The sequence below is a fragment of the Convolutriloba macropyga genome, chromosome 11 (assembly GCF_964194025.1).
Source record: "Convolutriloba macropyga chromosome 11, txConMacr16.3, whole genome shotgun sequence".
NCBI classification, from domain to species: domain Eukaryota; kingdom Metazoa; phylum Xenacoelomorpha; order Acoela; family Convolutidae; genus Convolutriloba; species Convolutriloba macropyga.
The window spans coordinates 18314602-18335474 of NC_134478.1; the positions used below are offsets into that span (position 1 = coordinate 18314602).

The 20873-nt window shown below is 34.0% G+C and overlaps 1 protein-coding gene across 1 annotated transcript in view; it reads right to left on the reverse strand.

Moving 5' to 3' along the window:
- LOC142349675 (uncharacterized) overlaps nt 1-20873 on the reverse strand; it is a 166878-nt gene that overhangs the window by 129923 nt on the left and 16082 nt on the right. The window contains exons 4-9 of the mRNA XM_075401399.1: nt 16484-16768; nt 15691-15993; nt 7509-7802; nt 6906-7190; nt 2976-3332; nt 2522-2725 (exon numbers count right to left, since the gene is read on the reverse strand). Of these exons, the coding sequence (XP_075257514.1) occupies nt 2522-2725; nt 2976-3332; nt 6906-7190; nt 7509-7802; nt 15691-15993; nt 16484-16768 (1728 nt within the window). The remainder of the gene's footprint in view (nt 1-2521; nt 2726-2975; nt 3333-6905; nt 7191-7508; nt 7803-15690; nt 15994-16483; nt 16769-20873) is intronic.

Here is a 20873-nt window from a genome sequence, read left to right on the forward strand (position 1 = left end):
CATTTTATTTCATCTTCTTTCACCGCATTCAGCCCTAAAAACCCGAACCCTTACAGTCATTCACCGCAAGTCCTATCATTCTTACCAACTTTAATTGTTGAAATCTCGAACTGGGATTGTTAACAATTAAACATAAACAGTTAATACACATTAGAATTAAATTTCAGCAATTATTTCATTAAATTATTTTTCTGTCAAAAAAAGCTGCTTCAACCGCAAGTCCTATCATTCTTACCAACTTTAATTGTTGACATCTCGACCTGAGATTGTTAACAATTAAACATAAAAATTTAATACACATTAGAATTAAATTTCAGCAATTATTTCATTAAATTCTTTTTCTGTTAAAAAAAAAGCTGCTTCAACCGCAAGTCCTATCATTCTTACCAACTTTAATTGTTGAAATCTCGAACTGGGATTGTTAACAATTAAACATAAACAGTTAATACACATTAGAATTAAATTTCAGCAATTATTTCATTAAATTATTTTTCTGTCAAAAAAAAGCTGCTTCAACCGCAAGTCCTATCATTCTTACCAACTTTAATTGTTGACATCTTGACCTGGGATTGTTAACAATTAAATATAAAAAGTTAATACACATTAGAATTAAATTTCAGCAATTATTTCATTAAATTCTTTTTCTGTTAAAAAAAAGCTGCTTCAACTTTAAGCCAAAAAAACAACCCACAACCAAAACATAAAATTTTTGTTGGTCGTGGACATGAACAAAAAAACTCCTTTGACAATTTTTTCGATCACAGATTTTCCATTAACCGTTGCTCCTAATTTTGCTTCAGCAAAAAATTGATTAAATTATTGTTCTCATAGAAATAGTGCAATTTGGAATAGCTAAAGCTCACAAAGATATGTTTGGCAATGCTTCTTTTTTTGTGTTGGGGATTACTGTGCTTTCCCAAAGCAAGTTGCTCTCTTGATTGTTTAAAAAGATTACCCCGGATGAATAATTTATTAATCAAAAAATATAATAGGAGCAAGTAGTGAATTTATAGCCAGAAAAGAACAATTGTGTAATTTTAACAATCAGAAAGATTTGTTTGTTTAACACTACCTAATGGTTCACACTTAGTCAAAATTCATAAGAACAGATCTATCTATCAGCATAAAACAATCAATCAATTGATTGCCCAATTTAGATGAAATTCGGTCACCAGTAGCTCAGCAATTGACCAATAACCTATTATGTTCTTAACCAACAATTTTGGTTAATATTGCAGTTTTATTCACCATAATTGCCCAACTATGATGCTGCTATTCACAAAAACACACCATATAACAATCACTGAAACCAAACTGTTCTGAAATTTCTTCACTCATTTGTTCTTTATAGTTTCTATAAAAGAAAAACTTACAACTTTATGATGCCAACAATTTTCTTTTGTTTCTCATTAAGAACACCATCATTTCAAATTTGATGTAAATCAGACGCTTAGAAGTACCATTTTACAGAGGTGACTGTGATTAGCAAATATTGAGTCGCTCAGCTGTTAATGAATTGATCTCATCTCTCCCAAAATACCTCAAATTATTCCTCTTTTCACCAATATCAAGCATTGAATTAATTCAGCAGTTATCATTTCCACTCAAAACTTGGATTTGAAATTTTTTGCGCTTATGGATATCGACAGTATTCCTTGCTACATCTTGTTGACAGTTTTAATTACCTCTACTTTATTGCTACACTATTTCTGAATGAATTCAAGGTTCTTCTAATGTTCCAGTACTGAATTTGATGTTCCAGTACTGAAATCATTTTTAATTTCTATTGTTACAAGAGTTCTGATCACGGTATTTGATAGACATTTCATCGTAAAAATCAGAGTACTATTCTAAGATTAGTCTGGACATCGTGAAATTCCAGTCTGCGTATATTCTGAGCATTAATAAACTTTCGTCTGTTTTCAGACGTCAGTATGAAAAACTATCATCGAATGGTGGTCGAAACAACACTTAGGAAAAAATTGAAGCGGCTCCGCAGAAAAACTGTGGTGCAGGAGCATATAATTTAAAGCGGGTTGATTTTTCACCTCGCTATGAAACCGGGCTCGATAGCGTTTGCAAAAACAAAATATCCTACTTGACTATAAACTTTTCTCTCAGCTCTAATTTCACACGAACGGTTTTGTAAAGACTATTTATTTAACTCATGGCAAGTTTCAAGAGCTTTTCTGCTAACATCTCTGTTGTTTTTTGAAAATGAATGACAAATTTTTGTTTAAAGTCTGAAATATAGGCCCGTTATTGTAGATTGACATCAAAGCATGAAAAAGGCTGACTTTAAAGTAGATAAGGCCCTCGATCTTGAACTAATAGACTCATTTTATTTAATGTTATTAACTTTTCCAGCCTCACTTGCAAAGATCACGGTGCACTCTACACTTCAACTGTCCTGCCAATTTTCTTTTAGGCTTTTTAGCTAACTTTCAGCCATCGCGTTTTGGCAGAACTTGGGAAACACTGCATAGTTGGCTATTATAATAATTGGTTGCTTTTTTCGCACCTGTGCATGCGTAGTCTGTAGTCCCATCAACAGTGACGGAATAGGCAGTGCCAAAATTGAGTCCAGTGATCACTGTTTGGTTACTTGGAAAGGCAATTGGTGATCCTCCCTTCTCAGCATACGTGTAGTTAGTACATGGATTGCATGGTCCAGCAGTAAATGTGAGTGTAGTTTGACTAGTTGCTGTAATCCAGACAGCCACTCCTGAAAAATGATTATTTTCACACTCAGGGTTTACTTCAATTGCCCGGAGCACAATCAATTCTCGCAATTAAAATCAAAAGTTCACAAAAAGTTGGTTTGTGAACATAGTCATAATCATATTCATAATAAGTGATCTTTTGCTGTCTAATTGAAGCGAATCAAATTCATATTTGAATTTGTAATTAGTCTGCGTAGAAGATTGAAGGCTGCCATATCGAGTTCTACCAAATTGGGTTTACAAGCAAATTACCTTCGGTATTAAAAGTAACGTCTTTTGAGATGGTCGCACTCCCGTACACAACATCGCCTAATTGGCTGTAGTCACAGTCTGATAGAATCTGTGACTCCACAGAGCATCTGAATGGAGTCCCAGCGGGCAGTTCAAAATATGCACTCGAGTCAAAGTAGAAAGTGCCATTGTTGAAAATTGTGAGAAAATCTTCAGCTATGACACTTGCAGCTGCTACAAAATCGCGTCCATTCGTTGGTACACATGTTATGTTGTAATGAGAAGGATTAAAAGATCCATCATTCGGCATCTCCCAAGTTAGAATTACAAATATTTCCGTAGTGTTCAGCACATTCAGATTGTTAACAACTGTGGGACCTGCAAAAAAATTTAAAATGATTGATGATTGTCTCGTCCAGCTTCTCGATTTAACAATGGGCCAAAAAGCCTTTTCGATACTGCTAATCTCAACTGCCCTTACGTTTCTAATGCATAAGGACATACTGGCAGGCGCACACATACACACAACCGCAGATACCACCCAGACTACATCAGTGCTGAGTCACAATATAACTATAGCATGCTTTTGTTCTGACTTCCGCATTTTCATATCATTGCTTAGCATCATTGTTTTGTGAGATTTTGGGCCTATTTTGTCACTAGATTTCTTTTTGCGCCACTACTTTCTCAATTGAAAAATAATGACACTCAAAACGGATAGAAGTTTCAAAATTTTGAAAAGATGGAAAACCTATTTTCTTTAAATAAATGCAACTAGGTCGAGCGTCGAAAACATAACAATTGAAAAAGTTAAGAAAGAACTTAAGAAAATTTTACAGACTGTAAAAAAAGAACAGCACTGCGTAGTTTTTGGTTTCGGCCATCATAGCGGTGAGTGGTTCTTGTGAGAATGTTCAAAGTTGATTTGAGTATTGAGGACAAAAAGGAAAAAAATTAGGGAGTGAAAACTATCCGGACTTGAGTCTCAGAGCATTTTAGCGCTGAACCAGCACCCGAGTAAGAATTTTACATCTCCAGAATATTTTACATTCTTTTATGTGCAGTTTTTCTTCATTATGATTTTACTGAGGGCCTCTAGTTCATCCAGGCTAAATTTATCCTGCTTACTCTGAAAATTATTCATGCGCAAAAGTTTAGCCTGAGCAGAATTATGTATTACATTTATTGCTTACAACTGGAAATTACAATTGTAGTATACACGGTCTTTTTACTTAAGATAAGTTGTAAGTAATTACCACAGAGCCCATACAGCTTAGTACTTACGACTTGCTACACAAAATGAAAGTTACAAGTACTCAAACACCAGTTCGAATATCGAATAAAGCAAACATTGTTAGCGGAAGTTGAGCTGAACACGTTATTGTTCATGCGCTATTTTTTCCTCAAATTTCAAGAAAAGTCACTGTTTATTTGGAGTTGAAGAGAGTTCTGGCAATCAAGAGAAAAAAATAGAAGGATCCTAAACTAATTCAGCGCTTTTTTGCTCTGCCACCAACCTCCGGGTAAAGACTAAGAGATTAAAGAGTACTTTTTTATTAAGGAACCATGTCAATAGTTTCAACAATTTCAATGTCATCTAATATTTGATGAGATAAGATTATGAGATAAGATGAGATAAGATGAGATAAGATTATTATTTAAACATTTCTGGATAAGATTATTATTTAAACATTTCTGGTTTCGTTACTGTTTCTAAATGAAAAAAGAAAGAAAAAAGCAAAAAAAATGGGAAAAAATTTTTTGGGGAAAAATGGGAAAAGAGCTGCAGTGTAGATGCAAAGAGAACTAGTTATTTATCCCTGCCACCTAGTTGCTATAGCCCTCCCTATTTTCATCAACAACTCGTATTCATCTCGGAGTTTGATAATATCTATAAACTGAAAACAAATTTGCAATTACTTTCATGAACAAACTAACTCAACAGTTAACTTAGGCAAAAAATTCACTTCACCAGTCAAGATATCTCTAATAATAACGCAACTAACTTCAAGTAATCCACAAATTTGATATTTTTAATAAAAATGCTGAAGCATCATCGATTAATTTCAGGCCACGATTGAAAAGTATCAAAAAATGCTTACGAAACAACGCAAGTTTTATCTAACTGTAATGCCAAGCGTAGTTGAATGGTTTTCCGCATAAATGGCGTGTCGTTGAAGTGCTTTTGGTGAAAAACCGGCAAAGAATATAGAAAACAGTTGTCAATTTTTTAGGTCTTTGAGTGTTTCAATAATATTTTTTCCTAATAATTTTGCACTGTCGAATCTGATTTGATTGTCAAAAGTTTGAGGGCAAGAAAAAGACAAAGTAAGCTTCAAAAACTTAAGTTAGTACTGCAGCTAAGTAGGAAGTAAACCTTGTTCAGGAGTTGCGACAAATTTACTCTGATTGGCGCATGCGGCAGAAAAAGATAGACATACTTACTGATTGTCTTACAAGACCTCAAAACTCGAATTATGAGATTCCTACAAGTTCTTTTTATTAGAAATTTGTTCTGATTGGTCGTTCAGTTATCTGATTGGTTCCAATTGGTCGTTTATACTGTTTTTTGCGCAGCAGTTCTCGTTATATTGCTTCAATATATTTTCTGAGATATTTTGACACAAAAGTACACCGGAATTTTGAATTTTTTAGGAATCATTTTAAGTTCAGCTAGCTCAACGTAAGTAACCAAAATCTATTTGATCACTGGTAACATAAACTCATTCAATCTTAAAATTTTTGAATGCTTGCCCTCTATTCATTTCTTAATTTTGAACAAACTTCCTTGAAAAAACTTTTTAGCCTTTCAGAAAAAAAAATTCTTCTAATTTTCTTTTTGCTCCATTCTGTAAACTTAGATATTCTTATTGGGAAAATTTGTTCTTCTTATCGTTATATTTGAATTGTATAAATTGCGGATGTTTTGGTTATAAAATTTGTAAAACAGAAGCGATCGAAAACACCTTTCGTGTCATACGCCTATCATTTTCAATTATGTGCAGATACTTTTGTTTATTAGCAAAAGGATTCATTATGTGCTAAGATGTTTCAAGAAAAAATCATGCAAGACGATGTATTGTCGTGCAAGGTCTTGCAAGATAATCATTCGTTGATGTCAACTAGATTGACAAATTCTTTGGTATTCTTAGTTATAATGTTTTCTTAGCCATTTTTGAACTTTTTGAACTGAAATTTTTCTATAAGTTCGCAACGAATCATGAAGCTAACAAACAAAAATTTTTTCAACTGACTACCAGCACAGAAATTTTCAATTTTCCCTGGAAGTGAATATTCTTGAAAAAAAGTTTGACCATCACGAGAACGATCATTAAAAACTGCATAGCAGAGACGCTTTTCGTAATAATTATTGCGATTAAAGAGCCGTTTTATAATATTTCCACTACGATCCAGTATTATTACTGTTGGGGTTCCATTATGAACATGGCAAAATTAGTAGTGGTTTTTACAAAGGTGAAATCGTTAATTCGAAAAACTAAAATTTTTTATTACTTTTCTGTGCAAAATTATTACATTGCACTCTTCAGTGTAGAAGCAGGTCATTACAACATATTGCATTCAAATTATTTATGGTTATCATGTTGTTAATCCTTCAAGAAAAGAAAACGAAACAATCCAAAAATTTAGAGAAAAAAAAAGATTTTTCTTTTCAGAAGTATCATCCGATAATTGACAAAAAAATTAGGTAAAAAATTTGCAAAAGTTATTTGAGCTTGAAAAATGTTTTCTAACTTCCTTAGGAGCAGAAGATCAGTATTTGCAGCTCGAGCTGCGCAAAAAAAAATTCTTGTCGCATTTTAATAAAATAGACGGAAAATTGCATGAATTGGAACATAAATTTACCGCATAAATTGAAATTTGACCTTATCTTCGCTTTTTTTAACCGATATGACACGAGATTAGTGTCAGACTGACTAATAGATAACTTACGAAAACATGCTGTGAAGGACGTTGCTTGAGATATTTGTCCGCATGTGTTGATATTCCGGACTTCAATTGTGTAATTGGTAGTAGCATCAGTGATGTTCATACCAATTGACCCATTATATCTACCCACTTCGTTCACACCTCCAACGAATGTAATGGTTGGCGTGACTGAACTGACTTTCAGCATTTCTAATGTTCCATCCAGGGCCTTGAACTCCAATGAAGAAATTTGAATCAGATCTGGTTGGATTGTCAAGGAGATAGATGACAAATCAACAACTTCTGGAACTAAAAATGACAAAAAAATCGTAATCTCGTTTTATATTTTTTTCTCAGAGAACAAAAATACCATGATCTATCAAAAAAATTTCTCTAGCAACTCTTATCAATTTGTCTGAAGCACCCTGAATCAGATTTGCTCGTTTTTTTACTAAACATCTTTTTTACCTAATTTGAGAGCTTTTGGATCGTATTTGGTCAAACTTTGGCACATTTTATGGGTAAATGTGAACGCTAGCTAGTGCATCTGGTACAAGACCAAACGTCAGTTTTTATAAATGGTCTCAACATGAACAAGCACCAATTTGGACCACACTCGGAACTCACTTCTACAATAGTGCAGCTCGATAAATTCCTGCGATTCCAAAACTCCACATCCATCTGTAGTATTGACAACTGTGATCAATTTAATCACATTTGTTCCTGGAAGTAAGACTATGAATAAGTCTTCATCAGCTGCGGCTGACAATTCAGGATCTGGAGTTTCGTCATTGATTGAGAGGACTTTGTATCTGTGAAGAGCACCAGATACGGCAGCAACTGGAACCTGAGATCCTTTGAATGTCACATTGATGCCGTTGAAGTAATCTGTCAGTGTTGCATTGTCAATTCCACTGGGATCTGAACGTTTGATAATTATTATTGGTTTATGTGAAATTTTAATTGATTTCAAGTTCTAACGAAACATAGAGATCTTGAAAAATCTATAGACTTTTGCCAGACCATCTATGTTGATACAAAATATTTTATGTCCCGCTGTCTGTGACCACAGTTCCAACCAGTAACCTAACCAGTTCACTTTGGCTGATTTGCTTTCAAACGACCGAGCGGTTGGGTTTGAAAGTAGCTGCGGTTTACGGAGGCTAGCTTTAGTTTAATTGAAAGGGGGCGTGGATTAGCATTGCAGTTTTACCCTGGTAGAATGATGTTGAGGGCGTGAGAGTTGAAGGGGTGAAGTTGGGGGAGGGGATTGTTGAAATGCAGGGGAGAATTAGTGGGCGTGTGGCGGTGGGTTTGGGAGTTAAGTGGAGGGGAGAGTCAAGTCGAATGGGGGTTCAAACTCTGAAAACCATCCTCCACAACCCAAAACAGTTGCAGCAGATCGGATACGTAAAGTCTAGAAGAGCCTCTAGCTTTAGGAGGATTTAGAGACCCCAGGGCACGATTTCCACGGTCGCTAAAACATTGAGGCAGAGGGCTGAGGTTGAAAGATTGAGTTTGGACTTACAGAACTAAGAGACTAATCTTTTACTCTAAGCCTAGAGTCCTAATTTAGGACACTAAGTTCAGGGAAAAAGAGTTTGTTAGAAATCCAAAATTGACATTTAAATCAAACCGCTATAAATAATCAGCTGCTTCGCTACACAGATGTTTGGTTTATTTCAACTCCTAAGTATTTGTTAGAACAAAACTTTTCTTTTACTAATCTGCAAAATTATCCTCTTGGTGTCAATTTCAATAAGATCCAAAACATTTTTGGTACCCATTGGTTCTTCAAAATACGTTAAATTAAAATCTTAGTCCCCCTGGAGTCTCGTACCTCGTATTCAGGCACAAACGCCCTCGTGACGGGGCACTAAGTCCCTCGGGCGACTAAGATTTTGTTCTATCTTATACTTGGAGACCACAGGGTTTGATTACATTGGTCACGAAAACGTCGTGGTAGAGAGCTTCGAATTTTATGGTAGAAAATTGAATTTAGACTCAGGGAATGAAAATTCTGTTTTTTTTTCCCCTAAACCTTGTGTCCTAATTTAGGAAAAAAATTTGAGGGAAAAAATTAGATAGACTAAGTTAGAAATCAAATTTTCTACAGTTAATTTAAACTGCTACAAATATTCGGCTGCTTCGCTGTCGGAGATGTTAGCCATTCCAACTCCCGTACATTATTCAACCAGAATGCTTTGTTCATTAATCTGAAAAATTGTACTAAGATTCTTTATTTAAAATGAAATTCAACACCTTCGTACCCTTTGGTTCCATATTACGCTAGAACAAAATTTTAGCCCCTGGGACCTTGAAGGACAAAAATTTTGTTACAAACAAATTGAAGAAACTAGAGACCTCAGAGAGCATAGATTGAAAGATTGAATTTGATTAAAAAGAATTAAAGCTCTAAATTTTGCCCTATACTAACGTTCCTATTTCAGAGCAATAAATTTTGGGGCAAGAAAATAGAACCATTTAGGTTCAGTTGAGGATTTACAGACACCATAATACGATTTTAACGGTCACTAAAACTTCGAGGCCGAGATTTGAGTTTGAAAGATTGAAATCGCACTAAAATAAGGGACTAGTCTTTTACTCTAAGTTTAGTGTCCTAATTTATGACACAAAGTTCCGGGGAAAAGAAAATTTGTTAAAATTCTAACATTCGATGCTTGAGTCAAACCACTCAAAAATTTGCCGCTGCGCTATCAAAGATGGAAAATTTTCTTATTTCAAAACCTGTGTTTTTCACTAAGAAAATTTTTCTTTGTTTAGTCTGCAGAGTTCAATTCCAAACTACACTCAACACTATTTATACTCCCCTGTAGTTTCCTGATTACGTTAGAACAAAACCTTAGTCCTCCTCGGGCCTCGAATCCAGCACTCTGGCGCAAGCGCTCTCGTGTTATGGCACTAAGTCCCTCAGGCAACTAAGATTTTGTTCTAACATATCCATGTTGCTCTCCAACTTTTACCCTTTTCTCCAATTTTTCACTTCGAAAACTGAAAAGCAAGAAATTGATCCAGCAGGAAATTGCTATAAAGACTACCAGAGGGCTTAAAAAAGGGTAACACGTTTGTTCTAGAGGAGTTAAGTAGTGAATTTGCTTGTCGAAAGGAAGCTAAAGAAGATAACGCTCAAAAATGATAACCAAAAGTAAACAAAAGTAATTGAATCAAAATTAATAAAGAATATTATACGAAGATAACCAAAAGTAATCAAATGGTCTAAAATGAAAATTGCATGAAGAAACTCAGCTTTAACTTTATAACTTTCTATCGGAAATTAGTGTGTTTTAGTACGAAGTTGATACTTTCTCTTGTACTTATAAATGACAAAATCGGGAACAAACGTTTTTATAGTCTTTTCCTTGAAAATTTGAATTAATCATGTCCTTTTTGAGATTGCAAGAAGAAGAGCATCAAAATTTGAGAACCTGACTTGTAACAGATGTCTTTACCTTTTCGTATTCGGATTTCTAATTTTTCTCATAACATTTAGAAATCAAATAGAATAATCTTCCAATTTTCTGCGAATCATTCCTTCATGCACATTTAGAAGAAGTTTGGAAGCTTATGCAGATATGCAGATAAACTTATGTCAAGTTTTGAAGAGCTGGAAGGAAAAGCTGATATAACGAGATACCAGAGCGAGAGGATGAAAATGCTAAATCTGTTCAAAAAAAGTCTTCGAATGCGCGTTTGCAGACCCAATATCAAGAGTGGATTTATTCACAAAAATAAAAAAAAACCTTTATCTTATCGAGTATCCAGTATATCATCTTTATTATTAAAAATATTAAAATATTTTTGGGAAATAACAGTTGTTATCAAACCACGTTTCGTTTTTCTGTTCCAATTAGGTAACTTTCAGGCTTATTTTCTAAGTGGAAAGAAAACGACATCAGTCAGTATCCAGTTTGTAGAGTTGGAAAAGTTAAGTCAACTATGTTCACGATAAAATTTTTGCTCTAAAAACCGCGAAAACTAACAGATTATTAATGAAAAAGTATATAATCGCAAAAGCATAAACGAAACAATAATGTAGAACAATTTAAAAATATAGCCGGCAGATTGCCGGAAAAAGCCGCCGTTGACGCGTTTGATGCACATCGGGATTGAAACAGAAAAAAAAGAAAAAAATAAGAAGAGACTAATTGACCTGAATTTTTGTTCTGTTTTTTTTTTTCAGTGTCAGAAAGGGTTCTAAATTGGCGAGCAGTTCTAGTTGGAAAATTATACTTAATTCAACTTCTATACTGAAAACTAACAAGCTTTAGGTCAATGTCAGCTAGCAAAAACTCTAATAAACTTCGATAACCTAATTCTCAAGGACATTCTCAAGGACTTATTGATCGGGTCTTATCAGTTTATCCCGTCTCTTTTGATTTTGCTCTTTTGACTTTGAACAATTTCACTATTTTGCGTAATTCAAAGCGTAAAAGAAATTAAAATACATTCAGTTGAAACAGTGAGTCAGGTTAAGTCAGAAGTCAAACGTGAAAATTGTGACTTATGTAAAACGAAAAACGTGATCAAAAGGTAAAACGAATTAAAGAAAACATGGCAGGACAAGTCCTGACGTACAATTCAAAGAACTGTCATTGACTTAGCAAACAACTAGACCTGGAACTGACAATGAGTGAATTGGGAAAACCATTAAAAAAAATCTGATGAAAAAAAAAAACAAAAAAAAAACAAAAAATGAATGACAAAATGCTGCTAGAGAGAGCAAAAAACCACTAGTGAGATATGCAATTTTGATTCTAACAAAAAATAGATCCAAAATGAGCTGTGAATGGATTGGGAAAACTATTTAGAAAAATCGAAAAAACAGTAAAAATCAGAGTGAAATTGCCGCAAGTGAACAAAAAACCACTACCGACAAACCGAATTTTTGTACAAACACCGTTTTCTCACCCTACTTAAAACTAGAGCGAGAAAATTCACGCCGCAAAACCACTCGCTTTTCGCTGCATTTCTTGTTTCGGCGTGACCAGAATCACCACTCCAATTTGACTTCAAAGATCATGAAAAAAAAACATAGCCGGAAGAACTCCGGAAGCGACTCGAAGAGAAAATCCATTTAAACGCCATCCAACTACTCATCAAACAAAACGTGCTTTCACTAATTTATGTTTATCTTGAAACGAAGTCATGAAACAAAAAAGTAAAAACAATAAAACCAAATCTGTTAGAATATGATAAAAAATCTGATCAAATTTTGTCATAGCTTGAGATCCCGATATAACATGTAATCTCTGCCAAAATTACGTCATCAAAACAACTAGTACTTACTAAAACCACTCTTAAGTGAATGTTTTAAAAATACTTGAGGCCAAATTATGAAAAAAAGCCTTTAAAAACAACTTGCACTAAAAAACTGGAAAAAGTTAGTAAATTTCTTAATTTTACATAGGCATATAAATCCAAAGAAAAATTCTTTTCAGCCAATAGGGCATCCAGATGCTCGCAAAACAACAGACAAATCATAATAGTCTAAAAAACGTCTCAAAAAAACACTGTGTAAGATTTAAAAAAAAGAAAAACTGCAAAAAAAGAGAAAAATGGTTTTAAATTTCTCAATTTTTTTGGTCATTCTTTCCTTAGAAAAAAATGCTTCATACCAACAAAGCTTTAGTCAATTGGTATCTGACAATTCCTTAATTAACAAGCTTCTTTTCAAATCCCACTTAAAGCAGTAAAACAAAAAAAACAGGTAAGAAATTATTAACTTTCGTCTAAAAATCAGCAAAACTGAACAAAAACCAGCAAATTAGCATTTAAAATCAAATTAACTACTTGAAACCTTCAATTCCTATCAAAACAACCCTAAAAGTAATCTAATATCAAAATCAAACCTCATAAACATCGAAAGTTGCAAAAAACTGCTTTCAAAAGCCGCACGAGAACAAAACAATTTCGCTCGCTTAGAAAAAAAATTTCCACACATCAATTTCTCGCTCTCTCAAAAACAGCGGTGTGAACAAAAACCACTCTCGTTTCGCTCCGCTCTTCACTTTTGTTCAGCACCAAAATCACTCCAAATTTTTTTACGCGTTTCATTTCCCGCTTCAAAATTCACTCCGAAAATTGATTGAAAAAAGGACTTCTCCAATACTCCTCTTCGAGTTGTAAAAAGACAGCGCCCCAATACAATTCAAATTCTTTGAATTGTAAAAAAGAAGAGCGCCTAAATAACTAAATCATACCCGGCAGATTGCCGGAAAATAGCCGCCGTTGATTCCAATAAGCATGATTGGGATTGAAAGAATGGAAGATATTGAAAAAAAAAAGATTTTTGTACAAAAAAATTTTTTAAGTCCGATTTATTTTGATTTCATTTCGTAGTTGAAAATAACGTACTTCTGTTTCTTAGAGAGAGGCTACAGGGGTTACTATCAATGCCAATAAGCATTAGAGATGGTGACTAAGACGTATAGGAACGACGTTCAAATAGCGGGCATTATGGGTTTATCCCGTTTCTACTACTGATTTCAATTTTTTATACTGATTCTGTTCATTTTGAATTGCTTTGCTGAGCAACTGCTGTTCATAATCACTTTTAGCAGAATGAGAGAAGAGAGAAACTGGCCTAGAGAAGTCAAAAAGATGTCACGCAAAATGTTGAAAAAGCGGCAAAATGAGGTAAAACGAAACATTAATATTCGACGAAGTAAAAAAAAAACATAGCCGGAAGAATTCCGGAAACGACTCGAAGTGAAAATCCATTTAAACTCTATCCAAATACTCATCAAACGGAACGTGCCTTCAATAATTTAAGATTATCTTGAAACAAAGTCATGAAACAAAAAATTAAAAACAATAACATCAAATCTGTTGAAATATGATAAAAAATCTGATCATATTTTGTTATAAATTGAGATCCCGAAAAAACTATCTCTGCTAAAATATTTTCATCAAAACAGCTATTGCTTACAAAAACCACTTATGTGAATTTTGAAACAAAAAAAACTAGGCTAAAAATATGAAAAAAAAAGCTTATAAAAACAACTTTCACTAAAAAACTGGAAAAAGTTACTACATTTTTTAATATTTCAAAAACATATAAATCCAAAGAAAAATTCCCGTCAGCCAATAGGGTATCCAGATGGTCGCAGAACAATAGGCAAGTCATAATAGACAAAGAAACTTAAACAGAAAAAAAACAGAAAAAAAAAACGAAAACTGCAAAAAATTAAGAAAAAAATAGTTCCAATTTTCTCCATTTTTTGTCATATTTTTCAACAAAAAATTGATTCTTACCCACAAAATTGTAAACAAGAGTTATCATAAAATTGCTCAAGTAGAAGGGGTTTCTTCAATACCCATTTGAGCCAGTAAAATAAAATAATCGTCAAAAAAAAACGCAAAAATTAGCCCGAAAATATGCAAAATAAATTAAAAACCTCCGAATTATCATAAAAGTCATATGAATTTCCAGAAACCTTCAAATCACTACCAAACCCAGCCTAAAATTAAAACAAAATAATAACCAAACCTCTTAACCAAAATAAAAGAAAAAAACTGCTTTAAAGTGCCGCACGTGAACAAAAAAATTTCGCTCGCTTAGAGAAAATTCTTTCACACATCAATTTCTCGCTCTCTCAACAACAGCGGTATGAACAAAAACCACTCTCTTTTCGCTCCGCTCTTAACTTTTGTAAAGCGCCAAAATCACTCCAATTTTTTTCACGCGTTTCATTTCCCGCTTCAAAAATCACTCCAGTAAAATTGATTAAAAAAAAAGACTTCTCCAATACTCCGCTTCGAGTCGTAAAAAATAGGAGCGCTATAATAGCCGGCTGAGAAGATGAGGGCGGCTATTAATAATACCCGTTTGAGAGGCTGAGGGTGACTTTTAAAAATTAACAACTGTAAACTTTTGCTGAGTTCATCTTTGTGGAATGAAAGAAATTTTCACATTCCTTTTTAAGAATTGACTTGGTTTTCCGAGAGCTTTTAAATGAAACCGGAGTAGGTAGAGCAACGTTCCAAGCACCCAAATACGTTTAATGGTGGGAACACAAATATATATTTACTAATAATTTTGACTACGCTATCTGTGGTAACAGAAATTCGAGAAGTTTTGTTCTGTCTAAAAATATATTTTGTTCCTAATTATCTTCATAATTTGAACTTATTTAAATTCTGTAATCATTTATAAATGCAGAGAGCATAAAAGTTCTATAACAAAATTTGCCTAGATGACAGAAATCGCGAAAAAGTTCCCCCGCTTTAATCAATATCATTTAAAATTTCTGGCTTCAAGATTTATTATAATTCAACGTTTTTCAGTTTAATTCATTTAAGTCAAAACGAAATAGATGTCTACAATTTGGTTGTTTCATGATCGTTCTTGAGATTGGAGACGAATTTATTTAATTTTTCCAACTTGCACCTCTAGAAATTAAAGTTCATAGTGATATAATTGCGAATTGTTCTTTACGGTTTACAATTATTTGGTAATAGATAATTCAACTTATGGCAAAGCTGATGAATACAATGGGTTTTTTTGCAGTTTTGGCGGTTCGAATTTTAAAACCTTTCTGTTTCCCCTTTGATTTTGAATATTACTAGGGTTTTTAGGCCAAATCATTACCACCAAAACAATTCGATTGACTTGAAGGAAAATCTTGATCAAAATTGCTTTGTAATTCACAGGATGGAAGTTTGTGGGCGAACGCAGCTTCGTCAACGCCTCTTTTTTTAGTTTTCAATGTAACCCTGCAATATCCTCATGTCAAGCATACAGTACTAATTTATTTCCTTGAAAAATATTTCTTAGGGAAAAGCTTACATGTGCACACGATTTGTTGTACTCTTTGATCTGAGATATCGCCACATTCATTCACATTGACAAACCAGAACTCGTACTGAGTAGCAGGCTGCATATTCGTAACTTGAAAACTCGACGTGCTTGTCGTATCACCGGAATAGCTAACCCCGCTGTTGGGGCTAATTGTTGCCAGATGGTATCTGTACAAAATGCCTGCTACTGGTTCCACTTTGCAATTAGTACAGGCTTTAATTGGTCCAAATGTAACTGACGTACTCCCAATGTCCTGTATGTCCAAAGTTGTGTTGTCAATTTCTCGAGGAACTATGAGAAAATGAATTTCAACTAACTTATGTATCAACATTATTCGCTCTTGGAATCTTGTTCTGTATTTGGAGCAGAACATGATTCGTTAACAGATGGGTTGAAAGAAAACAAAAAAATCTAAGAAAATTTTCTAAAAAAACCTGAAAGAATTTATTAAGAAAATTATGTTTGTTCGATTGAGAAGTTAGTTATAACCTGACTGGATTGTAAAGCTGACATGTAACAAGAGCCATAATCAAGGAAGCTACTTTTGATCCGAGATTACAAAATTAACACAGTAAATACAAAATTTTTTGTACCCCTGTTTTATTTTCACTATTTAAAGGTTGGTAGCCCATCGAAAAACTTGTAGTCTTTTTTAATACAGTAGATTCCCTAAGAAACATTTTTATTCAGAAATTTTAGGAAAAATTTGAGCACAAATTTCAGCGTTTTGTTTTTTTTTCACAGTGGTCCGAGAAGTTGGATGATACAGCTGCGAACTCACTTGTACAGGTACCCTCGTTCCACTGTTCAAATCCTGAAGTAGATTTCCCTTCGCCTGAAAAGCAAATAGCTGCATATCTGATCGTGTACTGGCACCCAGGGGTCAGTTGTCCAAGAGAGGCATCGGGCAAATCTGAAATGGTTCTTGTGGGGTTCACAACAGAACAAGAAGAGAGAAGTTCAAGTTCTATTAAATCGGTTGAAGAATCGAATCCTTTCACTTCGATAGATGTCTCATTTCTGGATCCCACTGTGAGCGAGCTAGGATTGTTCGGGTTAGATGGCTCTGTAAACAAGAAAAACAATTAAACGGGATAAATATAGCATCGAACTAGCTGGCAACGTTCAGAGCACAAGTTCTTTACCATTGGTGACAATTCGCTGAACAACAGTTAATTCGCAACGAGTTCAATCCTGAAAATGAAAATATTAAAGAGGCCTCAAGTGTGCTTAGTGGCTCACTTAAACAGATGGAGAGCAAAAGTGAGGGAAATTTGTAAAAGTCAAGGGCTGCAACACTTTTTACAAATAATTGATCACTATATTAATTTATCAATTATTTGGACGACTAGCTCCTGAAGGTTTGAAATAATTTGTAAAACAACAAAAATATTGAAATGCAATGGACAAAAATAGCCAATAAAGAGAATTTTACAAAAAATAGCTCATAAGTGGAAAAAATTCTTTTAGTGCAAAATTGCGCAAATTGAAGAGTTGCTTCAGATAATATATGTAAAAAATGTTTAGTCGGTTTAATTTACTTTCTGTGAACTGTTTGTTCTATTTTTTCGTCAAAAGGTAGTGTAACCGTACCAAACCCCAAGTTTAAATCACTACCAGGCAATTCTAAGTGCAAGTCTGTTTTGAAAAATCAGTACTGAGTAAGCCTAAAAACAAGGCTTCCAAGTCTTGGGCATGATTTGTGCAACACCTAAAAATTTACTTCCAAGTCAAAACCAATTTTTCAAAATTTTTCTATCCATTTTTACTCTACTGTGAAAAGTTTTCTGAATTTCAAACTGTTAAATTGTAATTAACTACAAGATAGATGACCGTAAAACGTGGTATCCTTTTCCAGACTTTTTTGGGCTTTTTAAGACTTTTATTTGAAGTTGCTCTGGCTCTCTTTGAATTTTTTAGGATATTTTTGTGACTGCCCGGACTTATATTTAGACCTGCCAAGACCTGGCTTTGGACTTGTCTAGTCTTGCAAATGAGTTGAAACAAGAATTACCGACTGTTGGTTGAGACTTGGATTATTTTTGTCAAGTCTTGGGGAAGAGGTGAATTAAGACTTGCCAAGTCTTGGCTAGGACTTCCACAAGAGTGACAAACCGTGTTGACGAATTTCGTTTTTCACTTGTAAGAAATCGTCGTTTTTTGATCGTTTTCCTCAGACAAAAAAGATCAAAACCCTTACGTGGTAATCGTCGTTTTGTTCGTTATTTCGTCGTTATTTTTATGTGAAAAAGGATAAAAAAAATCTTTATCTTAAATTTCTTAAACAAAAATCGTCGTTTTTTCGTAGTTTTTATTTGTCGTTTCTTAAATGAGGAACATCATATAAAATGGCAGTAAAATTGTCGGAAAAAGTGTCACGTTGATTTAAAAAAATCAACTTTTTCGAGATCTTCCAGTATGTTCTGGGTGTGTTTCCCTCCTCCTTCTCTCACTTCTCTCAACCGGGCTGAGGACCATGTATGTATGTATGTATGTATGTATGTATGTATGTATGTATGTATGTATGTATGTATGTATGTATGTATGTATGTATGTATGTATGTATGTATGTATGTATGTATGTATGTATGTATGTATGTATGTATGTATGTATGTATGTATGTATGTATGTAAGTATGTATGTATGTAAGTATGTATGTATGTATGTATGTATGTATGTATGTATGTATGTATGTATGTATGTATGTATGTATGTGTGTAAGTATGTATGTATGTATGTATGTATGTATGTATGTATGTATGTATGTATGTATGTATGTTGTAAAACTTCTAAAATTTCGTGTGTTTTTTAAAAAAAAATAATTGTCTATTTCCAACTCAGCGCTCTTTTTGCATTGAGTAGAAGCAATAAAAACGACAAAAAACGATCAAAAAACGACGATTACTTTTGAAAAAAAAACAACGTAAAAAACCGCAAAAAAACGATCAAAAAACGACGATTTCATTTTTTTTAAAAAAAGGACGTAAGAAACGACAATAAAACGACAAAAAAACGATCTTTTCTTACATGTGAAAAACGACCTAAACGACGGAAACTAATGAAAACGAAGAAAACGACAACAAAACGACTACAAAACGACGAAAACGACAATTTCTTACAAAAAGATTGTCGTTTTATCGTTGTTGTTCTCAACACGGGAAGTCTAAATTTGGTTATAATCATAGCTCTGAATAAGTACTGATACCTACGTTACAGGTTACAACCAAACTCTTTCCCATTCTGGCAGGCTTACATGAAATCAAGTGATGCCTGTTGTTGAGAGCAATTAATTCGTCCGAGCAATTATTTTGGTCAATTGATTTTTTCTTTTGAATTCTAGACAATAAGTTCTAATATGTTTTAAAAATTGTGTTAAAACTCTAGATTCATATTCATTTTCGATTACATATTTCAATCAAATATGTAATTGTCTCTAAACTGAGCGCGCTATTCTAGTTTGAGCACAGGAGCAATATCTGTACTTAATGCCAGGTCATTGTCAGTACTGTCCAATTTAAATGTCAAGTCAATGTCAAATTTTAATGTCAACTCCAAAATGGGGCTTCAGATGCCACCATAGGGGCATGCTGCCTGACTTATTTACACAAGTCAGCAGTTAAGTTCTCCCACCCACAGAAACTTGTTCCACACAACCACTGACGTCAAGCAATTGATATTGATCTGACAAAGTTCTCTATATTATATGTAGTGACCTCATGCAATGCATTTTTACTTTAGAATCAACCTTAGGTCCACCAGGAAGAGTCTTAGTTGCGAAACCTACGAATTTCAATCTCTTAAAAAATATCGACCCAAAACTTGACCAATTTTTGTAAGCACTTGATTTATAATAAGCCACATTTTAATCTCAGCCAACTCGCGTTAAATACCCATGCTATCCAGGCCAACCAATGACTCTTACTATTAGGATCTTAACCTTTTTCAAAACCCTTAGATGGGTGACTTGATCTTTTGCCTCGTGGCGTGCTGAGAGAAAACTCTATGTAATCAAGGATGACTGTGCCACCATAAACCTAAGATATCTAAACAAACTTTTTAAACTAACGTTTTTAACTGTGCGAGGTGCATGTTCAAGCTGATGATTTTCGTTCAATCTCAAATGTCGCCTCAGGACTGTTTCAGAGTTTTTAAAACACATTCATTTTTTCCATGATGTATCAGATTTCAAAAGCTTGCAAAATTCTTTTTGCAAATCAAACTGTATGCGAACTAGAAGTTCTTTTTCTGCGAACCAAAGTTTTCTCTGTAAATCATTCAAATCTATAAACCAAAAAGTCTGTAAAACAAAAAGTGTATAAACAACAATGAGTCGATTACAATCTTAATGTTTAGAAAAAGTTTTCAAATACGAGGCTAAAATCAATAAAAGGAACTTCACCCCTGCCTTGTGAAATCCTGCAAAAATAGATAGCTTCGAATCAAAAGGCGATGTTCTTATTGTGTAATGTAACAGATAGTGCACAATAAAAAAATCAAAGAAGCAAAACTGACTTTTGCTGGATCTCGACGTGCATAGAAACCCTGCTGTGTCTGGTTAAATAATAGGTCTTAAAAGAGCATTAGGTCTACAAAAAAACTTCTGTCTTAAAGATTTAGACAGACAAGATAGATTGCCAGATATGAGAACTAAAACTGGTGGTAAAAATGTGAAGATAAACCTTAATCTAAAAATGTTTTGCATGTATGAGAAAGTGCAAAACCTGCGAAAACGAGGCACACTTGCCATTAGATTGTGTACGTATTAACCAACACAGGGCGCGCTTTTGTTTTTCCTGTCAAGAGTAAATAACAAGCTTATCAGATCAAACGCAGATCTGCTTTGATATTTTTCTTGCACAGCTCACTTCTGCAAAATATAATGCGCGCAAAAAATCATTGGACAGCACAATGATATCATCATAAAATGATTAGATTTAGCCCAGTAAACCTCAGTTAAAAATTATTGTAAATTGATGGCTTTTTGGGGCCAGTAGCCCCGGGTAGAGCAGGGTAAACGGTAATAAGAACAGTTGAAAACAACTAGTTCTGAAAAACCAGCTAGTATTAAGAGCAACAATTATTGTTTAAGGCCTGAAGGTGCGTCGAAATAAAACAAGAGCCTGGAGCTCAATGCAAAAGTTAACTGTATCATAAAAGACCTTTGCAAAAA